This window comes from Mixophyes fleayi, chromosome 2 (genome assembly GCF_038048845.1).
Source record: "Mixophyes fleayi isolate aMixFle1 chromosome 2, aMixFle1.hap1, whole genome shotgun sequence".
NCBI classification, from domain to species: domain Eukaryota; kingdom Metazoa; phylum Chordata; class Amphibia; order Anura; family Limnodynastidae; genus Mixophyes; species Mixophyes fleayi.
The window spans coordinates 312,041,576-312,069,473 of record NC_134403.1 but is presented as its reverse complement, the minus strand read 5'-3'; the positions used below and the strand labels follow the sequence as shown (position 1 = coordinate 312,069,473).

The window sequence follows — 27,898 nt, the reverse complement described above, 5'->3', positions numbered from 1 at the left end:
TCTTATGCTTCTTTGAAAGGATCTTTTATGTCCATCTCTTGCGATATGTTCAAGCAGGACATATATCTCTCAGAACCCATTCCAGCTAAATAGAAAACTAGTGATCAATTGAATTATTTTTGGTATATAGAGCATTTGGTTTCCACAGGGGCATTGCTAAAAGCACATTATATAATGCAATCAGTTAAACGGTTCATTGACAGATATATAAGGAAATTGTTCAGAAATGGAAAACAACCAAAGTGAGAAAATACCCCAGAGCTTTTCATGACCTAGAAAGCAGATCATGGCCATTCTACAGCAAAGCAATAAGCAACGCATTTATTAGAGCAGTTAATCCCTTCATTATTTCTAGAAAGTCAACACATCATGTAGCTAGGAAATATCACCTTATTTTAGATTGTGTAGTATAAACCCCCCCCCCCCCCAAGTAGGCTCAATATAAAACTAAATATATCTCAAAGATACAGATGAGCTAAGAATGCAATTTAGGTGTTCTATTAAACAATAACCTTTTGTCACATTTTACCCTTCCTACTGTTGATGTTAAAGCAAGTGAACATGATTTTAAATGCAGTTCAGTATTTTTAGTGCATTGATGATGAAGCTTGCACGAGATATATACAATACATATATTTCTTCTGCTTTATATGCACTATAACTAACTCAATCTTGTGCTTTTATACACGTCATGGAGGTGGATACATAGAAACAGACATAATATATACGTGTATTGAACTACAGGATGTGTAATATGTTTTATTCCTGTATTAAGATATTTTTAATTTATTTTAAATTTGCGCCACCATCACCCTCTCACCAACACACATCACAACAAATATTCCCACCTTTTCCCACCTTTAGCCTTTGTTATGGATCATGCAACTTTTACTTGAAAGGATGGGGCTCCTCCATATTCTGGAGCCAGTGAGGAGCTCACAGAAGATAGCTGCCCCCCAGTGTATTACCTCACAGTGGGTGTCATGGGACCAGTGGCAAGCAGCTGGGGAGGTAAGTAAGCTGTGCCATCTGATGTCAGAATATGTTGCTTAACAGATATGATTCACATAGAACATCAACGAGTGAAGACATTCACTGTGTACTATAAATAGAATTGTGAGGTACCACTTCAAAATAATGAAACATACAGTATATAAGTCATGGGTTTGATGAAGGGTTAAAACCTATTGCATGGACAGACTGGTCCACAGAAGTCAGAATGTGACAGGGTGAAGGGAAGTCCCGTGAAGTCATCACAGATTTCCATAGTGAGAGGGACGCTTGAGTACACAGAACCATTACTAAATGTCAACTGGATCTAACAGTAACTTGCTTATTAATTAATCTCCAATCCAGTTTCCACTGAATGCTGGTAATAGGGAAGATCTAGCAGAGATAATGGGTTTTAAAAGGATTGTATGACCTGTGTTGAATAGGTTTTGTGCTATTTAGTTCCAATGTGCTGATGTTGGCAAGACTGAGAGGTACAGAAAAAGTAACTGCTGGGTACAATGTGCTAAAGAGTGTACCTAGCAAACAATCATATGTATAATAGGGGGTTTATATTTGAAAAATAGACTCTTTACGCCTCTTTTGCATAGACATATGGTCATTTTACTTAAATGACAGCCATCATCAGAATATAACTTTTCATAATTAGAGTAACATTATATAGAATTGAAAATATCAAGAACGTTATTTATTTGCTCTCTTACCTCCCGTTGTTTGCTATGTATGTGGCCAGGTAGCCATGGTCTGCCCATCGATGCACTGTCTCTGTCATTCCATGCTCTTGAAACACGGGCTGTAGCTCTTTGATAATGGTATTTCCGTCAGCTAAAGGCAAGGAGATAGGAAAACAATAACATTAAAAAAAAATTGTTCATATTTATTTGCTGTATATAGTAAGTAGTGTTTAAAAGAATGTCTCAATCCACTTAATAGACATCCTCATAGGATATAAAGATGATTAGCCATAAAATATCGTTCTTCTGCTGCCTTATAGTTAAATGTTAATACTTGATCTATTTACTCATCTGCTACCTTAGGAAAACACCAGGAAAGTTCCAGGTACACAATCGCATTTGATATGCAGGGGTAACGAGCGCTCAGTTGGGGTGTCAACAAAGGACACTTGACAAAAATGCAGTTAATACAAGAAAATAGAGCAGGCAGCGTTCAGAAAGTTTCCCAACCACAACTGCAAGTGGGAATGGGGTCACAGAAACGAATGGGTTCCATTTCCATGCGCTCATTCTAAACACTAGTAATAGTATGACATTTAATTCCAGTGATTATTGGCCCTTATTGGGCTGATATTGCAGCATGACCAATAATGATCTTATTATAAATTGTTTGTACGGTTATTGGGCATACTGTAGTTAGCCTGTGTGCATGGTCACAGGGCACTGTCATCCAGAAGCGATTCAGCTGCTCAGCCTGAGCACAAGAACGGACAAATCTCACAAACTTTGGCCACCCACATGTATGGATACAACAGTGACCTTGCTGCATCTAGCCTGCTGAATGATAAGAACTGCTGTCTGCCAATGTCTTTTGTAATAACTGAATCTGGTTGGCTAAGAAAGGGAGAGTGCTTCAGCGATTGTAACTAGTGTCCAGTAAATGGATGAGCTGCATTTTGTTTTGGATGGAAAGTACAGCAGTTACAAGAATTTATTCCCACTGATCCTGTTACTTTTAGTGCATCGGAACCCGGCTCGTGTTAAGATAAGCATTGTGATTTCAACATTAGGATGAATTCTCATGATCACTGGTCCAGTACACAGATGACTACCTCAGTCATGTCATTTGTTCTAGTGAATATATATTGTTGCAAGCTCGTAACAGTGCACTTGTTGTATGTATAAAAAGAGGTGGCAGCCTTTTTATGGGCTGATTGTTTATCATAAAAGTACAGCCTATCAATTCACTAAGTATCATAGAAATCACTGAGGGAGTTCATAACGAATACTCAAAATGCCTAACTAACGTTCATTACAAACTGGTTCCCAGTATATTGGTAGACTGATGAATTTTGGTTCATCATCCCACAAAAGTCTGCAACAGTGATATAACTTGTTTCTAGTGGTACCCAATAAGCAAAGTGGCCCGTCAGGTGTAATGTAAAATAAATAAAATATTTTTACATGCTTTACCCATTTATTTATTGTAATATATTTGAATATAGTTTACTATCATTACAATTTTTCTTTGTTTAACAATGACAACAAATTGGATAGGTCCATACACAGCAGTTGGCTGCCTCAGAGATTCTGGCCTAGAACTGTAATGGATGAGTTACCGCTTCATAAGACACATCAGGGGATGTGCGCAGCAGAACTGAAAGCCCAGACTTGGGTGTTCTGCTCTACTTGGTGAGGGGGAAAAAGTTAATAAAATTGTCAAAAATAGATTTAAAAAGTATATATCCCCATACAGAGATTTATTTCTGCATATACAATACTTGAGTAATAGCATTTGCACTATAAACCACATATATTCGGAATAAACATCCATCAACTTTCAAACTTTTATTATACTACTCATAACATCACATTACTCACCAGGCAACACTGGGTCACCAATGCTAGCATTCTGGATAAACTTTCTGAAAATATATAAATCGCACTTAAAGTCTGGGAATTCAAGGAAGGAAGACTTCAGATAAAAATGTCAACACTGAACTAAAAACATTTACAGCATCCAAATGATTACTCCATGCCAGCATTGTTCTGTGTAAATGTTTTGGCTGCTTTCCACCAGAAACAACTGACAAATTATTACATTTCACATCATTAGCATGCCAAATATGGTAAAAAATAAACAAGACATATATAAAAGCATCAAGCCTAAAAATGCACAAATTCTAGAAACATTTCAACACTTGTACTATAATTTAATTTCTAAAATTGTAGTGTAAGGTAAATTATGACCATGTTAGCTAGAATTAAAAAATGTATTTCATGTAAGCAGGTATGGATCTCTTATTGACCTGTCACTTCCATCTGGTATACAAATGCTTGTTATTAACCTTATCCAGGACCATGTGCTTACCATTGACCTCAATATGTAAAGTCCCCACTGTCTGCAAACACAAAAACTAGGAGGGGGGGGAAAAAAAAAAAAGAAGTCCACAGACTCCTGACATCTTCCCTCTTGAGTGCCGACACAATCCAGACCAGAAATTTGCAAGGTTATACGAAAAAAAGACAAACAGCTAGGGGTTTGTTTAACACTAGTGTGCAAAACCAATGCTATGCTTTAGACCCCAGCAACAAATCAAAACACCAGCTTTTATCATTCTAGTGTAAACTAATGAAAGCCACAACCTAATTAGATACTATGGGTTACGACTGAGAATGTGCACTTATGATAGATCTGCAGAAGAACTCTTGAGCATGCTCAGTGGGCTTTCCTTTGGAACATGCGCTGTGCTTTACCCATACTAACTGCTGGTGATCTGGCAATCAGCAGCCTATTTAATCATCTGCCTGAGAGACAGAGCAGGCATGACTTGTTCCTCCTGACTCCACCTGTGCACAAGCACTCATTCAGGAGCCTATAATATACACACACACACACACACACACACACACTCACGTTCCTAAATAGGCACAAAACAATCAATTTGGTCCTGCTCCTTCCCAGGGTCCTCACAATGGATTTAATATGAATTTTGAAGAGGCCGGCACCATGCCAGGTCTAAGTTGTGTTCATGTACATTTGAAGAAGTTTTCTGGACCCTGGATTAGGGTTTTAATTGTACACAATTTAAAAAGTAAAAAAGATGTACAATCTATCCCCGCAAACATACTGAGAGACATCTTAAAAAACTATTTGCAAATGGCAAATGATACACATTAACGGTCCTTACTAGAGTGCAGTAATGGTGAAAGCCAAGATCATGCCAGTGTTGATATGGCAGTCATAACAAAAGTAAAAAAAGTTACATATAACAGTGCCTCCCATCAACATTATAATTGATCTGGAGGACAAACATTCTCTATAGTACACCTGAGGTTAGTTTTACATATAAAAAAAATATATAATACAAAAAAACATTAACATACTTGCTTGTATGGTGGATGATGCAGATGCAAAGAGATCTGAGATACAGGAGACTCTAGCATCAAGCTTTGCTACACTGGTATAAACCCCATCTCTCCAGGCCAATAGGCAAATGTGCACCTCATCAGCAATATCAACAGAAACGCACATTCATAGCTATAAACAGCAAATATAAGAGAGTCGACGATCACACTTTTTTTTTTTTATCTTCAAGCTCATCAGAAAGATCATGAAGGGCTAAATATTAAAATAAAGCACTTTTGTAAGGAAGTGTGGTTATAAGCTTTGATTGATGGCTTTCCTTTCCTTCCATAAATATCCATTCATTCATTGCAACAATGTGCAAAATGATGAGCAAACAATGGTTTAATCCATAATGTAATCTAATGAAAAATGGACCTCAACCAGCTTTGAGCACATCACAGTGACCTCATGGATTAACTGTTTAAAGAAAGAACACATTTTGAAAAGTTAAAAAAAAAAAAAAAAACACAACAAAGCACTGATTTTCTGTAGACTACAATGAAGAGACTTAAGTTGCTGGACAATCAAGTCAGTCAATGGAAAATATTTTTACTTAGGAAATGGTAGGTCCATAAAATTTAAATTCCTGTTTGTGTGGCTTTTTGGCTACCAGAATTGTACCCCTGTACAAAAGGAGAGCAAATTGTTAAGATCAGAATTTATCATGCAAATCTGGAGACCTTTTTCGTTTCTACAAAAAGAGTTCTTCTTTGTGTTCTGTGTAGATTTTGTTGAAAAGCCTCCACCTACATTGTAAGATACAATTTGTTCCTCAAGGACAAAAATGTAATCCTAGTGCCAAGCGCTGAACTTCATTAGGGTATGAATGGCTCTCTCACAAGCTAGAAAATGAGCACAGTCAATTCTATCAGCCAGGGGTTCTTGCTACATTTCCAAATTAATTCTGCTGTTCTAATTAGGAAACCAATTTTGCCACAGACCGAAGCGGAGGTTAGCTGTAGGCATAGGTAAAATAAACTGATGTTACGTTACATTGCATTACAATCACAAATGAATATGTAAATGTTCTTCTACCTTATCAAACTCACTTGATAAGGAGGATAAGTTTTAGTGAAGGTCAGGGATAAGCCACCTCTTGCTGCTCCCACATTTAATATCTTATCATATATTCGAACAGTCATACAGTATATCACCTCTATGTCGTCCGAAAACCTGCTCCTGATCCCCTTTTTCTGTCACAAACCGCCCTCTGCGCACTCGTGACTTGGAAGCTACTGTAAGGGAACACACGGGATTACAGCCCAAATCTCACACTCACCTGTTTCTCTAAGGCTATAGATTTACTGGTCCCTTTCCCAAAACAGACTCACGCTTCCACACCTCTCAGCAAACTGTCGCCAGCTACGTATAAGGCCCATAGCAAACCTATGACTTAATTATTCGCATTCTTTGTGCTCTGGTAGCTAAACAATTAACCCTTCATACTCTGGTATCTGACAATTTGCCCCTTCAAAACACAGGTTCTTTTAAGCAAAATTAAATGGGACGGCCTTCACAGGTGCAGTGTTGATGCTAATAGGGGGGCAGGAATGTCCGCTAGGTGTCACTATAGTTTGCTCACAAATATTTTTGATAAAAAAATATTTTGATCTTAAAGTTTTGATCTTTGGTAACTCTTCACAAATATATCCCAGAGACATAACTCCCCCTTTAATAAACCAGTCATAATCTCCTGCACATTTAAATACCAAACATGATGGAATTATAACAATGGGACATACCTTTCCCAAAGACAAGTGATTATAGCTGTTCCCAGGTACAGCTAGCAAGTATAATTCACAACCTAGGAGAGATTTCTGCTACTCAGTATGGAGTACCACACAGCTTTCCCATAATATGAAATATGAAGAAATTCTCTTTGAAGTTCATACTTCTATATACCTGTATAGGCAGCAGTCAAATGCTGCCTTTGTCTGCAAGGATGTCAAGCTGTGAACGGCTCCAAAAAGTCTATTCAGGTGTCCAAAAAAACTTGTGTCAGGATATAGTTCACTGCAGGGGCCTTTGAAGCTGCCACAGGTAACACTGCTATCTTCTAACACCGGGATGTGCAGAGCCACCAAACATACACCAGAGCTTCTGACTTTGCATTTTACACCATAGTAGCTCAATTTATCAATGAATTCAGTTGATATATCAAATAAACACTGCAGTTATGATTTATGCCTTATTCCCCACAATTATGTGATGGGTTAACCCATATAACCAAGTTCTCTATGTTCACGACAGTGAGCAAGGCCTCTTTAAGAGACAGAGTGGTGAATCTAAATAGCTAAATATGGAATGCCGACCTGAGTTGAATGACCTGTAGTTGTTTCTCCAGAACAGGCACTAAGGTTGTTTGATGCCCTGTTACAAAGCTATTCTAAAGTAGTTATGTGTATAGGTAAAACTACTATGTAAATGAAACAAGAGCTACGCTATGAGCTATATATTTAATTGACATGCAGGTGCCCAGAGACCTGTGAGATAAGCTAGCCGTATACATCATTTCCCTAATCTGTGACTGGTATTCAGGATGTGAGGTAGTTAGTAATCCAGCAACCATAAAAACAAATTGGTATTAAAGTATACCTGGAACTGCCCTCTAATGTGCTTGTAAACCAATAATAATATTTAGTATTGTGTTTATCTTTCCATGTCCATTTCATATATACTGAGCAAAGCTTGAATTTTTTTTAATTGGAGGATATATTGATTTAAGTCCAAGGGGTAAATTTATCAAGCTGCGCATTTGAAAAAGTAAACACGTTATTTTTTTAGTACATTCCACAAAATGACACCTAAAATCTGATTGGTTGCTATAGGCAACATCTCCACTTTTTCAAACCTGCAGCTTGATAAATTTAACCCCAAATATACTAAGTAAGATGTAATGCGAACCTGTTAATGGTCTGTACGTGAGTCAATGGGGCAGATTGGAAAGGGGCCTGATCACCTAAAATTTTAACTGGGTAGCATTTCATTTCTTTACCCTTCACTCCTTTTCCCCTTCATTTTTCAGATTACCTCACACATTTTCCTTTTTTGTATTATTCTACAGCATTGAAGAACTTGTAAGCCCCTCAGTAAGAAGTGTTTTTTCCACTAGGCAAGTGAGTGTCATGGATTACATATGGATAGTATTTGGTATTGTCTCTCATTTGGATCATACTCACAAAAACGGTCTATATTAAATCAGTTTTTACCTTTTTCAAGTAATCAGCCGATATTATCAAAATAGAACAACTTTCAGCATTTCTTTCAGCTGGCCAGTCGGAAGGAGGTCCTGTCAGCCTACTGCTGACATCGGAGATGTACACAGTTGTTTTTAAGGCAAGTCTGTCAAAACACCCGTCGTTTTTTCATTCAATAATTTTTTTCTTGTAGGTGTGCTCTGTCGGTGTTATTGTCATCGGCTAAGCGATTGCCACTGGCGGGGTCAACGACTGCTAAGACGCATTGTGGGAAAAATTCGCCAACGCTCTGCTGATTCCAGAGCTGAAGAGTTCCGAACTTCAACTGACATTAATGTAAGCACAAAAACAGTGTGGCGGGAGCTTAATGGAATGGGTTTCCTTTGCCAAGCAGCTGCATGCAAGCCAAACATCACCAGACAAATGCCATGCATTAGATGGAGTGGTGTAAAGCACACGGACACTGAACTGTGGAGCAGTGGAAGCGTGTTCTGTGGAGTGACGAATCACGCTTCTCCGTTTGGTAGTCAGATGGGCGAATCTGGGTTTGGCGGAAGCCGGGAGAACGTTACCTCTCTGGTGGAGGAGGGATAATGGTATGGGTCGGTTTTTCAGGGTTTGGGCTAGGCCCCTCATCTCCAGCATGCCAAGTCGTTTTGGACAATGTAATGCTTCCAACTTTTTGGCAACAATTTGGAAAAGGCCCTTTTCTATTCCAACATGACTGTTCTCCAGTGCAAAAAGCAAGGACTACAAAGACATTGTTTGAGGAGTTTGGTGTGGAAGAACTTGACTGGCCTACACAGAGCCCTGACTTCAACCCCATCGAACACCTTTGGAATGAATTGGAACGGAGATTGCGAGCCAGGCCTTCTCATCCAACATCAGTGCCTGACCGTAAATGCTCTACAGAATGAATTTGCACAAATTCCCACAGATACACTACAACATCTTGAGGAAAGCCTTCCACAAAGAGTGGCTCCACAAAAAGCTTCAAAAGGGGAAACAACTCCATATTAAGGTATATGTGTTTGAATACAATGTTATTACAGTCCCTGTTGTTGTAATTGTCAAGTGTCCGAGTTGTTTTGTCAACATAGTGTATATCTGACTTATATCTGGTTGCTTTTCTCTGACTGACTTGTAAAGATGCCAATTACTTTCACCCCAATGTTCATATTGTCTTTGCATTCTGTGATAGAATTTTTAAAGTTCTACATAAAAAAAAAAACCTTGCTCAAGATTTTTGTAGAAAGACCAATCATAAATATAATATTGATAAATGTAGAGAGCAGATATTTTTATACTACGGTCACCCTATATGAATCTTTCACATTTTCTGGCACCTACCCAAAAGTACTTTATAAGGAACGTCTGCCTTATTAATAGTTTATTATGTCATACAATATGTAAGTGGTAACTGACAATTTCTATGATTAATGTTATCATGACACTGAAAACCAGACACGGTTTAGAAAAGACAAACTAACCATATGTAATACTAACAAGTCCTTGCAACTGTTTATTCTGAATACTTACACAAATGTAGAAAGTAAATGTTTCTATATATTACAGCGCAATGTGATGGGAGGATAATCATGTAGTTTTATAAAGACGCATCTCAAACAATACAAATAAAAAATATTGTATCACTCACTATGTTCTGTCACTCACCGGACTGTGAGTGCTACTTCTAAGGTAGCTAGTAACCGTGTCCGTCCATTATAATGAGGTACTGCGCATGTGCAGTCCCTTTTAACCTTCAGTTCTGTTCCTTTAACTTAATTGGCTGATCAGGCAACACTCCCTATATTAAGCACCTGTGGTCAATACCACGTTGCCTGATCTTGGAGTCTCATTCCTCACGAGTCTCTGAAGGTGTTCCAGTGCCTGCTCGTGTGTTCAGCTGATGCCGATTCCTGTTTGCGGTTTCCAGACCACTTCTACTCCTCGTGTTCCTAGTGTCTTCAGCAGCTGATTCCTATCCGCTGCCTCCGTATATCTACAGTTACAGATTACTGCAAACTCTCCTGTGTTTCATCGTGACTCCAGCAGCTGATTCCTATCCGCTGCCTCCGTGTATCTACAGTTACAGATTACTGCAAACTCTCCTGTTTCATCGTGACTCCAGCAGCGGATTCCTACCCGCTGCCTCCGTGTGTCTAACAAGTTACAGATCTCTTCAACTCTCCTGTGTTACATCGCTACTGTTCCAGCTGATTCCTGTTAGCTACTTCAGCGTGTCTACAGAGTCCTGCTCGTCTCAGCGCTCCAGTCTGCATTCTACCTGCCGTCAGCTGACCGGCTGCCTACTGCTTCTACAGTGTGTCCATTTGTGTCAACTTGCCTGTTAGCATCGAGTCTACGCTCCTCGGCTTCCAGCTCTGCTACATCGCTTCAGCTCTCCCGTGGTCTCCTGCTGTTCAATTCGATATACTACTGCTTCCTGAGTATTTGTCGTCCTTGCTGGCCTACCTACAGTGCGCTTCACCTACCTGCCGCTTCCATTCTGCAAGGACTTCTCATCTCGTCAGTATCCCTGCAGCTATCTCTAACAGCCTGCTCATCTGAACCACGGTATGCATACTTCTCATTGACTGTGCTGGTGTATTGCATATCCATCTGGACTGAGTTGTTCTCCTCCGGAGTTGCCATCCTCTGAGACTATTGCTATTATTGACTGTGTTTCATTTTGCTGGACTATTCTAGTGACTTTGTTTATCTGTGCAGTGCTGTTCATTCAGTATTATTATTGTGTGCAGTTCAACGTGGGATCAAGTTCAGTGTACCCGTGTAGACTCTGCATAGCATTTATCTCCTCGTGTCCTTCCTCACATATATATTCAGTGGTACAACTTGCTAGAGGCAGACCACTGATTCCTGTTTCCCTGTGTCACCAGTTGCATATATCCTCTCACATAAGCAGTGGTACAACTTGCTACACGCAGACCACTGACTTCCCCGTTACCTTCACCTGGATTCCATTCCTTCACTACAGACAGCGGTACAACTTGCTATACGCAGACCGCTGACTTCCACCTCCTTATTACTCCTGGACATTCTTCTCACTATAGCAGTGGTACAACTTGCCGTGCGCAGACCACTGACTACCCTCACGTGTCCTTGTCCATCCAGATCCTCGTGTTCAGTTACCCATTGCTTACCAGTGCTGCTAGTCATAGACTTTCTGAGCATTCTCTAACCATCTGCTGTTTCCAGTTCCATTATCACCCTGCCATCAGAGTATCATATACCAACTCTACTGCTCTGATAAGACCATCAGCGGGTGATACTGGGTAAAGACTCCTAGTGCCCGTGACATGTTCAGTCTAATTCACTGAATTTACACAGCCAAGCAAACATATGCTCCTTGCAGCTTTGTTTTAGGAAGTATTAAAAGATGTACAACATTTTTTTCCCCAACCTAAAAAACAATGACCAAAGCCTAGCAAATAAAATTAATGGTGACAAGAGAAAATGTAATTAAAAATGTAAATTGTGTGTGCAATTTAGTATTCCTGTTTGAACACAAGCAAAATAGTCAAAATTTCTACCAGTAACGTTGAGAAACATACTTAAATCTCAAAAACAAACAAATAAACCCTGATGTGTTGAGCACATTCACAAGTAATACAAAGTAAATAATGTGAAAATATACACAATTATTTATTAGATAACACAAACATGGGATTCAAAGCACTTCTAAACAAGATACTCAAATCCAGTTTGCCCATAAAGATGAAAAAGGTTAATAGATCTTGATAGTTGATATAGGAGACGAAATAAAGCAATATACAACCTTCCTGGTAACTCAAACTAAATTGGCTAACTGGATCTGGATTCAAACAAAATGTATATCAGTGTGTGTAACAACAAACAAAATAATTAGTGGCAAATAAGGTGCACCAAAGACTGAAATTGACATATCACAATATAGAATGGCACAACTAAGGCTGGGTATTCAGTCGACTATTGAGCCAATAAGAAGTAAACGACCGGTTGGTCCAATATTACAGTAGTGTGTACCCTACAACAATGAACTATTATCAGTATATCATATCGTTGGCTTGTCTGGTTATCCCTGCTTGCTACCTGACACTACCATTTGCATTCTATCTGGTTATTCTCTGGTGTATCCTCAGCTGTACCTCCTTGCTCACTGCCCATAGTGAGCAAGGAGGTACAGCAACAAAAGATAAAGGTCAAAACGGGCAGCAGACGTCGGGCAACAGGATTTACCCTACGTCAGCAGAATAGCAGGCTTCACGAATGTAGAAACAAACGCCATCACCGGCAGGTGGGCTAAAGTACTGGTGGCCAAGCACAGGGCTACATCACAAACAAGTCCCTCTGCAGTGATAGGGTAAGCGGCTCACTTGACAGCAAGAACAGCTGGAAGAAGTGTCTTGGCTGATGAGCAACCAGCTGGGACGTAGATACGTAGAGCGCAGTAACAGGTTAAGAGAAAGCATCCGAGTTGCCTATAGACCAGTCGGGACGCAAGAATTAAAATAGTGATAGCTCATACCAGTAGCAGCATGTTCTAATCCTTACATTAACATGCTTTGCAGTGCTTTTTGGATAAGGGAGATCATAATTACAAGCATATTCAAAATGTCCTTCTTCTCTGCTATGGGGGAGTTTTTACAGCTTATGCTCCATGTCAGCATAACAAAGGTCAGGAGCACATTTTGGGTTAGTTCTATTACATAGATGATATTTTCATGGTATGGAGCAGAGGACAAGTGTTTGATGTGTTACAACAGCGTAATGTCAATGAACTTAATATACATTTTACTTCCTTCATTTCATATTGCAGTTAGATCTTCTGTTGGGCATATTTACACTGTAAAAGAAACTACAAATAGCCTTCATCACATTAACAGATTCCAGCCCTAAAACGGTGTTGAAAATCAATCTCAAAAACTTGCATCTAGGGGGTATATTTACTAAACTGCGCGTTTGAAAAAGTAGAGATGTTCCCTATAGCAACCAATCAGATGCTAGTTATTTAGTACATTCTACAAAATGACAGCTAGAATCTGGAATCAGGCAGCAAGTCACAGTTTAGTAAATATACCCTCCTAGAGTCAGAACTGGGTGGTAACCTAAAAAACAAAAAAAAGTGTAAACTAGGCCTTTAAAAATGATAAACACATGGAAATACTCTTTCAGTAGCAAAATAAAAAAGGCTAATTGATAAACAAGCAAGTTTGCTCACAACCAAAACATCAGATGTATATCATATCAAGGTTCTCTCTACTAGACCCTTACTTAGAACATCTTTAAGGTTATTACCTTTTATTATGAGAATTAATTTTGTACATCCAGCATACACATCAGACATGGCTTTTCTGAATACAAAGTAGTGATCCAGATCCTCTAGCCAAACGAGCTTGTAACTCAAAAAAAAATAATAATTGTACAATGGGTTTAATTTACACACCGATTTGTCCTGGTTAGGAAGTTTATGTTGGACAAACGCAATGAATTAAAGAAAAATCTAAAAACCATCTTGACAATTAGGTCTGATAGAAGCAACAATCAACTTCTTCCATTTTGTTCATTTCCACCAGGCTCAACTCTATGGAGTCAAAAGTATTTGACCTAAGAATTGCCATTAGAATTTGAGGTGGTAAAATTTATCAGAAATTCAGATGGATTTATACTCTTACAGCCACTACGCAGATAGGTATTACTGAAAATATATGGTTATTTTTATTTATTTTTTCAATGGCAGCACAGTGGCCTAGTGGTTAGCACGTCTGCCTCACAGCACTGGGGTCATGAGTTCAATTCCCGACCATGGCCTTATCTGTGTGGAGTTTGTATGTTCTCCCTGTGTTTGCGTGGGTTTCCTCCGGGTGCTCCGGTTTCCTCCCACACTCCAAAAACATACTGGTAGGTTAATTGGCTGCAATAAAAAAAAAAAAAAAAAAAAAATTGACCCTTGTCTCTCCCTCTCTGTGTGAGTGTGTGTCTATAGTAGGGAATTTAGACTGTAAGCCCCAATGGGGCAGGGACTGATGTGAATGAGTTCTCTGTACAGCGCTGCGGAATTAGTGGCGCTATATAAATAAATGATGATGATGATGAATGGCTAAAATATTGTTTTTGTTAGATTGCTTATATCCTCTCGTATACCCCTTCCACATATTACTTCTCATTGGAGCCTTCCAGTTTCATTTTTGTTTCTCCCCATTTTATTTGCGTCTTCCCAACTTCCTCACTGTATACACTACACACACTAATATATATATATATAAAATTATTTTTGACTCAGTTGGATTGTACCATACCTTATACTTGTATATATGTAATTTTAGATCTGATCAGTGGTCAAATTGGGCCGGCATACAGTAGTATGGCCTACCACCACTTCCCCTACTGCGTTTGTTGTGAAACTGTCAAATTCCACAAGGCTACTTCTAAATTTCCACTTTGACCACTGTGTTAAATATTACTCATGATATATATGAATTATTGTGCTTTTATTATATTTTAATATATTAATAAAGACTCCTAAACATTTCATAAGCTTAATAATTTATGCAACACCTATCATTGATAATATTTATTTTTATATCGTAGTATGGTTGGTACCTCTTTGTCAATCGAGCAGTTTAATTGGAGGTTGCATTTTATAGCACCAATATTATTATTATAGGACCACTTATTTTTTTAAGACAACAAGGAAAAAGAAAATACTTTCATAGCCACTGTATCTGTTAATTTTACCTGAGTTGTAGTATTATTACCCTGGTCTGCACCCACTTGTTTTATAGGTTAGGACTGTGTTTTGGTTTACAAAGCCTAACCTCTAACCCATTAAAGGAAATAAAAGCCAAGAACCACTTGTCAAAAGTAACATTTTCCAAAAACAGCTTAAATGCTTAAAAAGTGACCAGGATATACATCAGACAGGAACCACAGAAGTAAAAAGTTTTATCATACTGAGCTATGTACATGGGCATGGAAGTATACCGTCAGCCTTGTTGTATTGATGTAACAATGATTCACTAGCAGTTATACATTTTCATACAGTGGTAAAAAAACCTCTTTGTCCTCCCTCCACGTTTGTTTAAAAAGAGATTTAAGTGAAAATGTCATTGCTTAAAAGCTAGCATTACACATCAAGGGCTCGTCTGTGTCTAAGATTATTTGTTTAACAATGTTTAGCTAGGTAAAGATTACGATTTATACAGCGCATTCACATTTTACATGACACTGTACAACAATTTTTTGACCAATAGAGAAAACAATTTAAGTTTTGTTGCCAATGACTTAGGGAGGCAAAGTGTCTTCTCTAAATTCACAATAAGCTTTGGTTCAGCCACATAGTAAATATACTCCAGGGACTCCAATCAGGGTCCCCAGCAAGCCTCTCTGAGCCCTTGTTATACAGTAAGTGACTAACTACATTGCTACACCAAATATTCTGGTGTAAATCCTTCTTTACCATTACACCCATGTTGCCAAACGACCAGTAAAGGTGAAAGCCACATGTTTTGCTCGGCTCCTAGCCCAATGATCACTTTTAAGTTTCTAATGCAGAGTGCACTCCTTTAATGTGTAAAATGCTCACCCCCTGGGTATTTATATTTGTGCAAACTCAGGACGGTGTTTTAGAGGTTAGCACTTCTGCCTCACAGCACTGGGGTCACCAGTTCAATTCCCGACCGTGGCCTTATCTGTGAGGAGTTTGTATGTTCTCCCCATGTTTGTGTGGGTTTCCTCCAGGTGCTCTGGTTTCTACCCACACTTCAAAAACTTACTGATAGGTTAATTGGCTGCTAACAAATTGACCCTTGTCTGTGTGTGTCTATGTTAGGGAATTTAGACTGTAAGCTCCAATGGGGCAGGGACTGATGTGAATGAGTTCTCTGTACAGCGCTGCAGAATTAGTGGTGCTATATAAATAAATGGTGATGATGATTATGGAATAAGCAATTAATTTACGCTCGCAAGCTAAAGTTGTCACAGAAAGGTCGTGGCGGCCTCAGAAGGCCCCAGTTTCCAAAAATGGGTAGCCCCAGTCAACGAAACCGTGGGACACAAGTGTTTTGTATATATCATCAGAAATTGCAAGATAAAGTACAAAATAAAGCTAGATTTATGTTGGGGACAGCTACTCCCCTTAACAGTCCTTGGGTATGTAATAAACAGTACACCACCTTTCCAGGTTATGCGCCTTCAGTGGATTTGCACATGTGTTTATGCACTCAAACTGGTCAGATATATTATCCACACTCTACAATGTGAGATTACCTGCTTCCATTCCTCATGCTGTGCAAGTTGAGCTATTAGTTAATGTGAGCGGTCAATACGCAAACAGCCAATTTGAAGCTGTTAGATGCCGCTAGAGTCATCATAATAATCAAGTATCTTTACACAAAGGCTACCTCCTGCAAAGCGTATCTGGGAATGCCCCCATATCTAAGGGGAGTGCTACACTTATGTGTACAAGCCCTTACGGTACTCAACTAATGCTTGTTTGAAGACTTGATATGAGCAGAACTTGTGGTATATGAATTTTATTTTTGTTTTTCAAGAGAATTGTTTATTTAAAGATGTAGTCACAATACAACTGTATGATACTTTCTAAAATGGTCACTCCGGGCTGAAAGTCTTTCACTGCAGTAACCAGAAGTTTGTCCAGTAGCTCATGTGGAGTGGACTCTTTATCAAACGCATGTCTGGTGGAACCCATTACTGGTGCATGTCCCATACGCTATAGTGACTCTGCATACGTAATTGGGCATTTGAATGGGGCTAGCATCAGGCATATTCAGACTGATATTAAACTATAAATAGCTCTCGGTTATGACATTATGCATCCCCCTAATGAACTCCAACACCTAGAAACAAATGAAACGCATATTTGCCATTCTCTACGCAAATGGATTTCCACTCTCAGACTTTGGGTAAAAGATCGTCTCAGGAGCAGTTATCCAATTGAGCATCACGGTTGGATTGCCAAAGAGACTCAGGCAAGCTTTGTTTGTCTTTTTTCTATGTACACATATAGCTATTGTCTTTATAAATTTTGTTAAAGGTTTGAAAGCATACTACACTAAATGGTTGAGTTCTGTATATGTTCACCTTGTTTTTACAGAAATAGCAATCACTTAGGGAGGAAGAAACCTCAAGATCAAAGAAAAATCTTTTCAAATAAGCCGTTTTTTAAATATACACTTGGTACTCAGTTTCACTGCACAATTAGTAAAACTTAGAAGTTGTTTAAATTACTATACCAGAGTACCTCTTCTCTCATTTTGAAAACCATAGATGCAGCCTGCGCAATTTCTATGCATCCTATGTTTGCTATGAATGTACTGTGGGCCTGTTCTCAATTGGAAATAATGATAACGGACCCCTACTGCAAGCTTGGGCCCAATGCGTTGAATAATCTTACGAACATACCCTTATTATTATTATTATTGTTTGGGTTACAGGAACAGTTTGGAACTTAGAAAGGCAATTTTGACATTTCCAAAAGGAAAATAATACAGTTCTCTCGTACTGGCATAGAATGCTGCTTTTGTAAATGCAAATAAGTTATAGTTCTTAAAGTCAATAATGTTAAAAAACATATGCAAATCAGTTTTCAGCTGTGAGAAATAGAATTTTCCAACAGTTTCTTACAGAACACATCAAGGTAAACAAACAAAATTAAAAACAAAGATGGAAAAAAGGTTTAGCTGTTTAGTCACTTTGCAAATGCCTTTCACATGGATCTCTTGTTATGCGTCTCTGCGCTATCTGTGGTGGTTCGAGTACCTTGCAATCTCTGGGTCCCAGCTGTTGCCCAGGCAGCCGGGACGTCACTTTCATTTTCACGTTTCGGCCATATCATAGGATACTGGGACGCTTGGCTTGCTTTCGCCCCAGCCATTGATAAGTGCCGGGCGTGTGAGTGGCTATTACTGATCACATCAACCTGCTCTAGCTTAGGGCTGTACACTCCAGCATCATCTCTGATTGGTTCTCTTGTGTTTAAAAGACAGGGAGGACTCGGCCTCCCTGCCAGCTATACCGTCTCTGCTCTGCATTGCTGAACCTGCTCTTCGTGCTGCGTACTTTTCATGATGGCTTGTTTCCTGGACTATGATTTTTTGCTGACTGCCCTGATCTCTGGCTTGTTTCCTGGACTATCCCTGCCTGCCGCCAGCCCTGACATTTCTGCCTGTTCAATTACTCTCATTGCTTGCCGCTGATCCTTGACACCTGGCCTGGCCCCGATTGTTCTGCGCCTTGAATCGTCTCTGCTAGCCTTCTATCATTACACTTCCAGTTATGATTATAAGCTTTTACAAACTCTGACCTTGAGTCCTGGGGGTACATGTGAGTGTATACTAGTTTATGGGAAAAGCGTTTGCTATAGGTAAAGATCTTGTTTGTCTTTTCTGAACGCTAATGACAGTTCTGGGAAGTCATAACAATGTTAATCCTGTCTTAAGTTTTCTTGTGCTGTATATACCAAACTTTAATATAATTTTGTATGAATTGTATTATGTAAAGTGTCAATAAGATGCAATGGCATCAGTGCCGGTTAGAGAAAAGAGACAGTTTCCATGGGCTCAAAAATCCATCAAGTCTGGAAATGGGGAGTTTAGCAGCAGTGAACCTGTGTGTTAATTGTTGGATTGGTACAGTTTTTTCTGCTTTCTTTTTTTTTTAAATCAAATTAATTTGTGGTCAATAGTACATGCAGACATATGGTTTGGGCTGCATACCATTACTACGCAATGTCCATGTGAATACCATATGTAGGTGTGGGACGTCCGCCAGGGATGGTCGCAGTTTGGTATCATTATTTTAGTATAACACGCAGAATTGTGTTTAAACGATTTTTCAACTTTGAACTTTCCCTCCATAATCAAACATGGCCCCAGGTATAGAAAATTGAAGGGCCATCTGGGAACCCCCACTGTTAACGGAAACCAAAAGCCAGCTCTTGGTGCTGGAGAACTCATTCATCCATTGTGCTTCAAATAGGGCTCTGACGTAGCCTTCCCAGGAGCTCTAATTAAGAGCAAATGATGGCTCATAATGACCTTTGTTTCCCTCTGGTGTCAATGTAGGTAAAAAAAAACAAAAAAACAAAAAACTGCCTCTGCTTCGGGTAACATTTGCGAATTAGGGGGCTGGGGTCGTGATTGATTAAGAAGATTGTTATCCAAAACTAGACAACCCCTTTAAACCTCCAACAGTGTGTTAAGACTATTCAATGACTGAATGGGTAAGTAGGGGAAGCCTAGGGCCAAATTACTTAAAGGAGATGTAGCACACAAACCTCTAGTAGTAGGGAGTCCCAAATGGAAATTCACCAAATCTATTGCATTTACTTGTGATGGCTGTGTTTGAAATGTCAGACATGGTCATAATCCCTTCAGTGTCAAAACCAAGAAAGAAAAAAAGTGTACATTAGTTTAAGCAACACAGTAAAAGCACAGACAGACATCCATAGGTCTATAGTGACACATGGAACCCTCACTTTACATGTTCTCCCCTAATTCCACAGTGAGAGAAGAAAGACATTTACAGTTTCACTACTGCCTCCATAACTGCAAATACATGCCTCCCTGAAAACACTGCAATAGCTGCTGTCTGTACTTCAGTTCCCTGGCAAAAAAAAAAACAAATGAATTGCCAGTTACACATTTGAACTGCGAACAGCTCGGCGCAGGCAGGGAGATGCCGACTGTTGATTCAAAACATCCGAAGGGCTCTAGATAGCTGCTCTGACAAATGCTCCCCCCAGATGACTGACAAGCATATTTAAATTAGCCGACAAAGAACAAAAAAGGTACAAGTACAACCCTTTTAAGTAGTAGGTCATATTGTAACAGCAACCATTTTAAGTTCACATAATTTTGTCCCCACTTGCAAGATTGATATAGTGCAAATGAAATTAACAAAAGAGGACGTTTTCAATAACCAATTTGTTAAAACTATGCGATATAAAAGAGAAAAAGCTAAATGAAAAATCTTAGGGATAGATAGGGGAGAAAAAAAAGGGAGGGTTCAATTGGGAATTGAGCTTTTATGACCCAAGTCAAGAGCCACAATAATAAATTAGAGTCAGTTATTCAAATGCATTGGAGAAGGCTATTTAAAGACTCCATTTTGAAATTTGTCCCAGAAGGATCAGAGGGAGAAAAACAATATGTAAAAGACAATTGGTTTCCCCTGATGTGGGCTTTCTTTGGCATGTAAAACCAGAAAGAGTGATTTGTTGCAAACATGTGGAATTAGCAGTGAAGTGATAAATTGTCTAATCTGATCATTTTTACCATGTCACAGTAAAAATATTAATGTGATGCACATCAATACAGTTGAAAATATTCATTCCTCTCAATGGGACCCCTTTGCAAATGCAATGATATGTGGTTAAGAAACATTTGCATATTAGTTTTTGCGTGGACAAGATTTGTCGTCACATACGCACAGTTAAAAAAAAAAAACGAAAAAAAACAGATTGACAATGCTTGAATAAAAATATATTTTTTTTTAAAAAAAAAAGAAAAACGCAGATTGGATGAACTTGTAAATACAACTAAATATATTACAGACATGTACATAAACGCAATGTGGTTTATATGCATTTCTACAACTTATGAATACACATTTCAAACGCCAGAGTGAATGTAGCCTTTAGTTTGATATGTACTTTTAATTATACCAATGCAGCCTAACTTATATTTACATATACTTGTAAAATAGATTCATAGACTTTAGTGGATCAGTCACCTCTCTATATGAAGCACACAGTACAAGGTGTCAAAATGGCACTACTAAAATAAATAATAGAAAAAGCGCACACACACACACGTTGGTGTGGTGATATTGAAGGGTACTGGTTTTTTTTAATGAACCAAATTTCCATATTTCCATGCATAAACTGCCAATGCAGACGGAGCAAGTTTAATATTTAGAAAATGGTGCAAAAAAGAGCATGCAAGGTTCTCGCAGCTACACTGCATTAACATAATCTGCGTGGGCAGAGCCAGTACGACATGATATAGCACATTATCCACATCAAGCAATTTATTTTAATTAATCTTGCTCCATCTGTAGGCACATCTACAGCTGGCTATACTACACTTAACCGCAAGCTACATCTCTCAAATGGAGCAGCTATACTATAAAGCAATTTTTTAAATCTTCAACCTCAAAGCTGACTTGTATCCTGAAAACATATAAAGTGCCACTACTGCAGTGTTATATACACAAGCATATATTATCGTAGCTACATATCTCCAGTAAACATACACCATGTCAAGTATTTACATTTCATGACACTGTGCCTGCTCATTAGCCATATTATTGTTGCAGTAAGATGTAGCATTGCAGCGTTGGTCACATGACCAGCACGGAGCCTCACATGCAGTGCAATCTTATTTTATTACAGGATGAAAAACTTTCAACCAAAAACATTTGCATTAGGTCAGTATTGACTGGGGATGTCAACAAACGTCTTAGTGATGCAACAGAGACTGTGAAATTATAATATTCAGAATGGCTGCTTCTACTGTATTCATGGATACACATTAAAGCACTAGTCAAAAGAGCCTTCCTGGCGTTTAAGATACTACTTAAGTCTGCAGTGATCTGAGAACTCGGGTTCTACAGCATCTTCAATCTCATACCTTCTGGTGAAATTACATTTCCCTTGTTGGTTATACAGGACTTTCTGGTTGCTGCAAATTGAGAATATGCAGCCTACAAAATATCAGCAGTATTATCATAGCATCAGTTACACACATCAGTCGGTCACTTACTCTCCAGTTATCCTATATACCATTATGCTTTCCGCTCACTCCTCTTCAGATTCCTAACTAACAAATTTGCCTTCTATTCACTATCTTTCCACTTCCTGTCCAACTACCATCTAGTAATATAACCCACAGTTACTCCCATAATTGGTCTGTCCTCTCGTTTCTCTTCAAGACAGTATCTACATGTGACTTCCACCTACTTTTACCTTGCCCTCCCCACATTTCCTACCCTATCCATCACCTCTTTCCCCTCATCCCTGGAATTCAATAGTACAATCTTCTTCTACCATCACCATTTGACCACCTCGATACTCATATTCCTCTCCTATACCATTCCACTTTATTCCATGCCTCATTTCCTCTTTGCTTCTCCCTTCCGCCCAGTCACCTTCAGTTTCCAAAATCTCCCCACCCTAAAATCCTTAGCCCCGTCATTCCTTTCTACCCTCAGCCACATAATCTCTTGCCTGCATCCAGCCTCTACCCCCCCGCCCTCACTCCCCTACCTTATCACTATTGATTAATCCAATTTGCCCTCCCAATCACTGCCCTTACCCTCTATCTCACCTTCCGTCCCAGCTGCGGAACTGCCTCCCCCATTCTTTCCTACAATCAACTCTCTGACCACCTCCTGCCACTATCCTGCTCTCCTTACCTCGTTACCTTCAGAGATGCTCCTGTTCCGCTGAGTGCCACTGGACAAAGTCCCACTCTGACATAAACTTTATCTATTTCAAATTCATCCAGCCATTCTTTTACACTGCCCTCTCTCTTGCTAAACAGTCCTACTGCAAAACCCTTATCTCCTTCCAGTCCAAATACCCTTGTCACCTCTTTTCAACAAAACTCCCTTCTCTGCCCCATCCTCCAACAGGTCCACCCACCCTCACTGTCTATGACTCTGCTTCTTACTTCAAGAAATAAAATAAAAATCGACTCCATCCAACATATCTCCTCCTTACAGCTCTCTCTTCCTTCATCCCATTTTAAAGCCCCCTGCCTCTCTGTCCACCATCCCTCCTCTGAGGTCCTCTCAATCTTCAACCTGTTCTCTCGACCGTGTTCCATCCCACATCCTCCACGGTCTACTCTAACACTTGCAGTCACCTAACTCACCATTTCAAACTCTCTCTCTCACTACAGGCATTTTCCCTTCTTCAAACATGCACTCATCATTTGCATTGTCAAGAAACCATGTCTCGACCCTGCGTTTCTCTCCAGTTACCACTCATATACCTACTCCCATTCCTTTCTATACTTCAACAGCTAATCTAAAACTGTTTAACAAACTTTCTTAATGTTTACTCATTCTTTGATCCCTTATAATCAGGCTTCCGGGATCTCTCCGCTCCACCAATCCTGCACTCAGCAAGGTGACTAATGATCTACTATTGGCTAAGTTGGAGGGCCACTTCTACCTGCTCATTGACCTCCCTACCGCTTTTGACACATTTGACCATCCTTTCTTCCTTAACACCCTTCACTTCCTTGGTCTTTGTGGCACTGTCCTTTCCTTGCTTACCTGCTAGCTCTCTGATTGTTCCTTCAGTGTCTCTTCCTCTGGTGCCTGCTCTTTCTGTCCCTCTGTCTGTTAGGGTTCCCAAATACTCTGATCTTGGTCCATTGCTTTATTCTCTTTATACCTCCTTTCTTGGTAATTTCATCTTCTCTTTTGCCCTCCAATATCACCTCTATGCCAATGCCACTCTAATATAACTTTCCTCCCCTGACCTCCCTACTCTCCCTTGTGTCTGACCGCCTCTCTGCCATCTCCACCTGGATGGCTGTACACTACCGCAAGCTCAACATATCCAAAACAGAGCTAATCTTCCCACCACCTAGGGTCACATAGCCTCCTCTGATCTCCTTTAAGGTTGATGGTGTCATCCACTCCCCTGCTCCAAACACACGCTACCTGGGGGTCATCATTGACTCTGCCCTCAATTTCACACATCAATTCTTTTGCACAATTCAAGTGCTTGCCCTCACTTATAACAGCGTCTTTAATGCCTCCCCCTCCTACTTCTCCAGCTTTGTAAAGAAATACTCCCTTACTCGCCCACTATCTTCTGTCAATGACCTTCATCTCTCCTTATCACACTCACCCCTTCAGGACTTTATTTGCAATGCTGCCCACATTTGAAACTCCCTGCCCCAACCCAATCAGACTCGCCCCCAACCTCGAATCTTTCAAACGCTCCCTCAAAACTGAACTTTTCATACTTTCCTACCCGACCCCATCCTAAGACAATTCCCTCCTCAAGCTCTACTTGCCCCTTACCCTAATCCTCTTAATGTTATCTCACAAGTTTGGAGCTCTCTAACTTATATCTCCTCATTCTACTTGTAATGATTCTTTTGTTTTAGTTGTGTCTTCTTACCTAGTTGGTTTCTCTAGTATCTTGTATTGATTTGCACTGATTCTATTGTTTCTCTCGTCCCTTACCTTATCTGTATATCTGGATTTCTTTTCTCTATTTTTTGCTAATTGTGCCTCTCTGGATTCTGTGGTGCCATATAAATAAATTAAGATTGATGGTGATAATGAATTTGTTGCATTTTTCCCAATACTCTTGATTATTAATTATACTAGATTTAACACAAAATGTTTAATCGCAACATCAGCCAACATCTCAGATGATGCTTTGGAGGTTTAGCACTACTTTTTCTGGTGCTACATTTCCCGAAGAATAAATGCCCAGAACACTATTATAACACTATCATACCATCTCTCGAGGGAAGACGCCTACATTATACTTTATCATCTGAATTCTCAGTTATTAGCTCCATAGCATATACACAGAATAGTTGAGGAATGAAAAAGGAATACCTTATCCACACATTCCCTATGTCTGCAATATATTGCAGGGACATCAGGTGTGTTTTGTGCCACTTAGGCTGGGCCCACATGCGCCCATATTGTACAATTAATTGGTCTAATATTGCAGTTTAGCCTCAAGGCAAATTCACTAGTAATCAGAACTTAAAAAATATCTGAAAGTCATCCATCTGATCATTTCCAGGTATCTTGGTAAATGCAGTCGGAAGATGATCGTTCTTTGGCCTACGAGTAGGACTTTTTTTGATTCCTACATTTTATCTGACCTCTTTTATAAATGGCAAAAAAAAAATTATATGGACAATCTATACTCAGGTATGATGAATTATAATAAACTGAGCCAGAGGAATAGAGCATTGAGTGGAGAAAATATAATTAAACACGTGTTAAGAAGAACTGTGCATATTCTTTCGAATATGACACACTACAGGTTTTTCAACCAACTATTGTGCCAATCACATGATAAACGACTGTCAGGTCAGATATCGCAATAGCATGTACACTACCACAATCATGTTTTATCGTACCAAGACACAGTATCGTTTGATTTGATTTTAGAACTGACTAAAAATCACTATCAACAATGGAACTATGGCGGACAAATGTGGAAGTGTGTAAGCACTCACAACAAGCGGTGCAGGCAGATCTCTATAGAGTGTGCAGAGTCACAATCTTTTCAGCAGATGGTTATGACAGATGAAGAGCACAGATCTGAAGGTAAATTGTGTAATGTGTGTACACATGAATCTGCATGCTCATCAGGACTTTTAGTTGCTGGTAAAATTGTTACAGAAATCACATCTGCAGTAATTTTCTGTAGTGTGTACCCAGCTTTAGACATAAAAAAAAAATAAGGCTGTGTTTATATATACACACTCCCTACTTATGAAAGGATTTTATAGGGATCTTTTTCAATATACAACTGATTTTTTTTTTTAAATAAAAACATTTTGTTATTTAATCCATCTCTATTTGTGTGAATTTACCAAATATAGGCATGTGTATTGTTTTATTTTTACACACATGTATAATAATTTTTTCTCTCTGAGATAAATAAATTTAATTCTCTCTCTCTCTTCAGTTTTTTTCTTTTTTGGTTTCTGTACATATAGAGAGGGTAGTGGCTATATCTTCTCATTAGACAACTGATGTTTGAACATTTTTGATGCTTTATCATTTGTGAAATTTAAAGCAAATAGCGCCAGATTCATTGTTTTGGGGTTTTACTTTTTTTTTCTACTGTATATTTAAAATGTTAGTTGAGAGCCATATGAAAGCAATATTTATCAATAGCCATCTTTCTAGTAACTACTACTGATATACATTATACAAATGCCCTAACTATAAGTGCCAGCATTTTAAAATAGCCATGGACGCTTGCTTGGAGCATATCACATACGATAATTTCTCAGTGAACCTTACAGCACTACAATCCCCATTGTGTCATGTGTAGTGAATGCAATTATAATGTATGTGTATATGTTATTATTTTTTATATTTAATTATTTTTTATTTATTAATACATCGATATTAAAGCCCAGGTAAAAATGATTAATGACAAGATCTGCATATAAAATTATTTTGTTTAGAGCAGTTATTACTGAAAAATAGGGCCATTTCTAGGTACAATTCTTTCAAACCTGGGGTTGTCCCTGGAAATTAGGTACAGTTGAACACTATGGTTACCACACAGTGTAAAAACAAAACACCTTGTGTACTTTCACTACTCTCAGACGCAGAAAGCAGAGTTCTATTTCTGTCTAAACAGCATGGTGAAGAAAAGGTGCACAAAGGTCACGCGTGCGGCAAGACAAAACATCATAATCCATATTAAAACGCTCCTGCACCTTCAAGCAGTGCTGAGGCCTGGCGTGCCCGATTCTGCTTTATACAGACCGCCAGTGCATACTGTCAAGGTGAAAATTCCGAGAAAGGATGCAGAATATTTCAAGTAAGGCCCCGTTAAAGACATAGGAACAAACCACTTCCACGGCATTTGCGAACCACGGAATAAAATATGGTGAGAGACATATAGGGAATCGGATCATTGGTAAAATGCAAGCATGCTCCGCTAGGTCTCAGCAGCAACCCCCATACATGTAGTGACTTCATGATGTACACATAGAAGCGTAATAAGGATTTAATTGGTTTAAAGCATAACTTCCCGTGCGACTATTTGTCACCTTCAGGGCCAAATATTCATCGGTTTCTATGTTGAGCAATATTATTACTATGCAGCAGCCAGCTAGTGCCTACTGCAGAATGAAAGCACAAAGCCCCATCTCCCTTATGTATATCAAGCGTTATTACAGACGACACATCACCATTGACCTGAACACTCCAATGCACTTTACCTGTGCCACTGAGCTGGAAGTCGAGGGTGTTTTGTTGCACTGCTGCCATAGTGAGCTAGAGCCCTGTGCCATGCCTGGGAAAGGCGGCCGCTGCTGCACTGTCCTGTGTCAGAGACAGACTGTGTATAAGACTGGAGAGTGCGCCCGGCCTCAGACCTGAGGGGAGGAACTTCAGTCTGTGTCTGCTGCTAATGCAACAATACATACAACAGCAAGGGAGGAGCAGGCAATGAGGTTCTTCCCAGACATGCTTCATTATGCACACAATAATTGGTGAAATCATTATCTAAATATGTGCCATTATCCCTGTGCATCAGCAGTTATCGTTGGGATCCAAATGCCAAGCAACTGCAGTAGTGGTTTTTCTAGCTTAACAGTCATTTCAGTTAATTTTTTTAAGAAAAAAAAAGGTTATATGAGGTAGCACTAATTTTACCTTCACTGCTTATGGTGTATATTCCACTAGTGAATAATGTCCAATGTTGTGGAATGGGCCTGCTTGTTACAAGTGTACTGATCGGGTAACATCTGTTTGTGAATTTAATGACATAAAAATATAAAGTGAAACTAGCCTTTTGGTATTTTATAACTAAAAAGTTGATTAAAAAAAACTATTGTCACTAAATGGTTATA

At 39.1% G+C, this 27,898-nt stretch overlaps 1 protein-coding gene across 1 annotated transcript in view; it reads right to left on the bottom strand.

The window, feature by feature from the left end:
* The window catches only part of SMS (spermine synthase), a 102,593-nt gene extending 75,138 nt beyond the window's left edge, over nucleotides 1-27,455 (bottom strand). Inside the window, exons 1-2 of the mRNA XM_075196566.1 lie at nucleotides 27,266-27,455; nucleotides 1,716-1,836 (exon numbers count right to left, since the gene is read on the bottom strand). Coding sequence (XP_075052667.1) covers nucleotides 1,716-1,836; nucleotides 27,266-27,314 — 170 coding nt within the window. The 5' untranslated portion in view covers nucleotides 27,315-27,455. The remainder of the gene's footprint in view (nucleotides 1-1,715; nucleotides 1,837-27,265) is intronic.
* Between the last annotated feature and the right edge of the window lie 443 nt (nucleotides 27,456-27,898).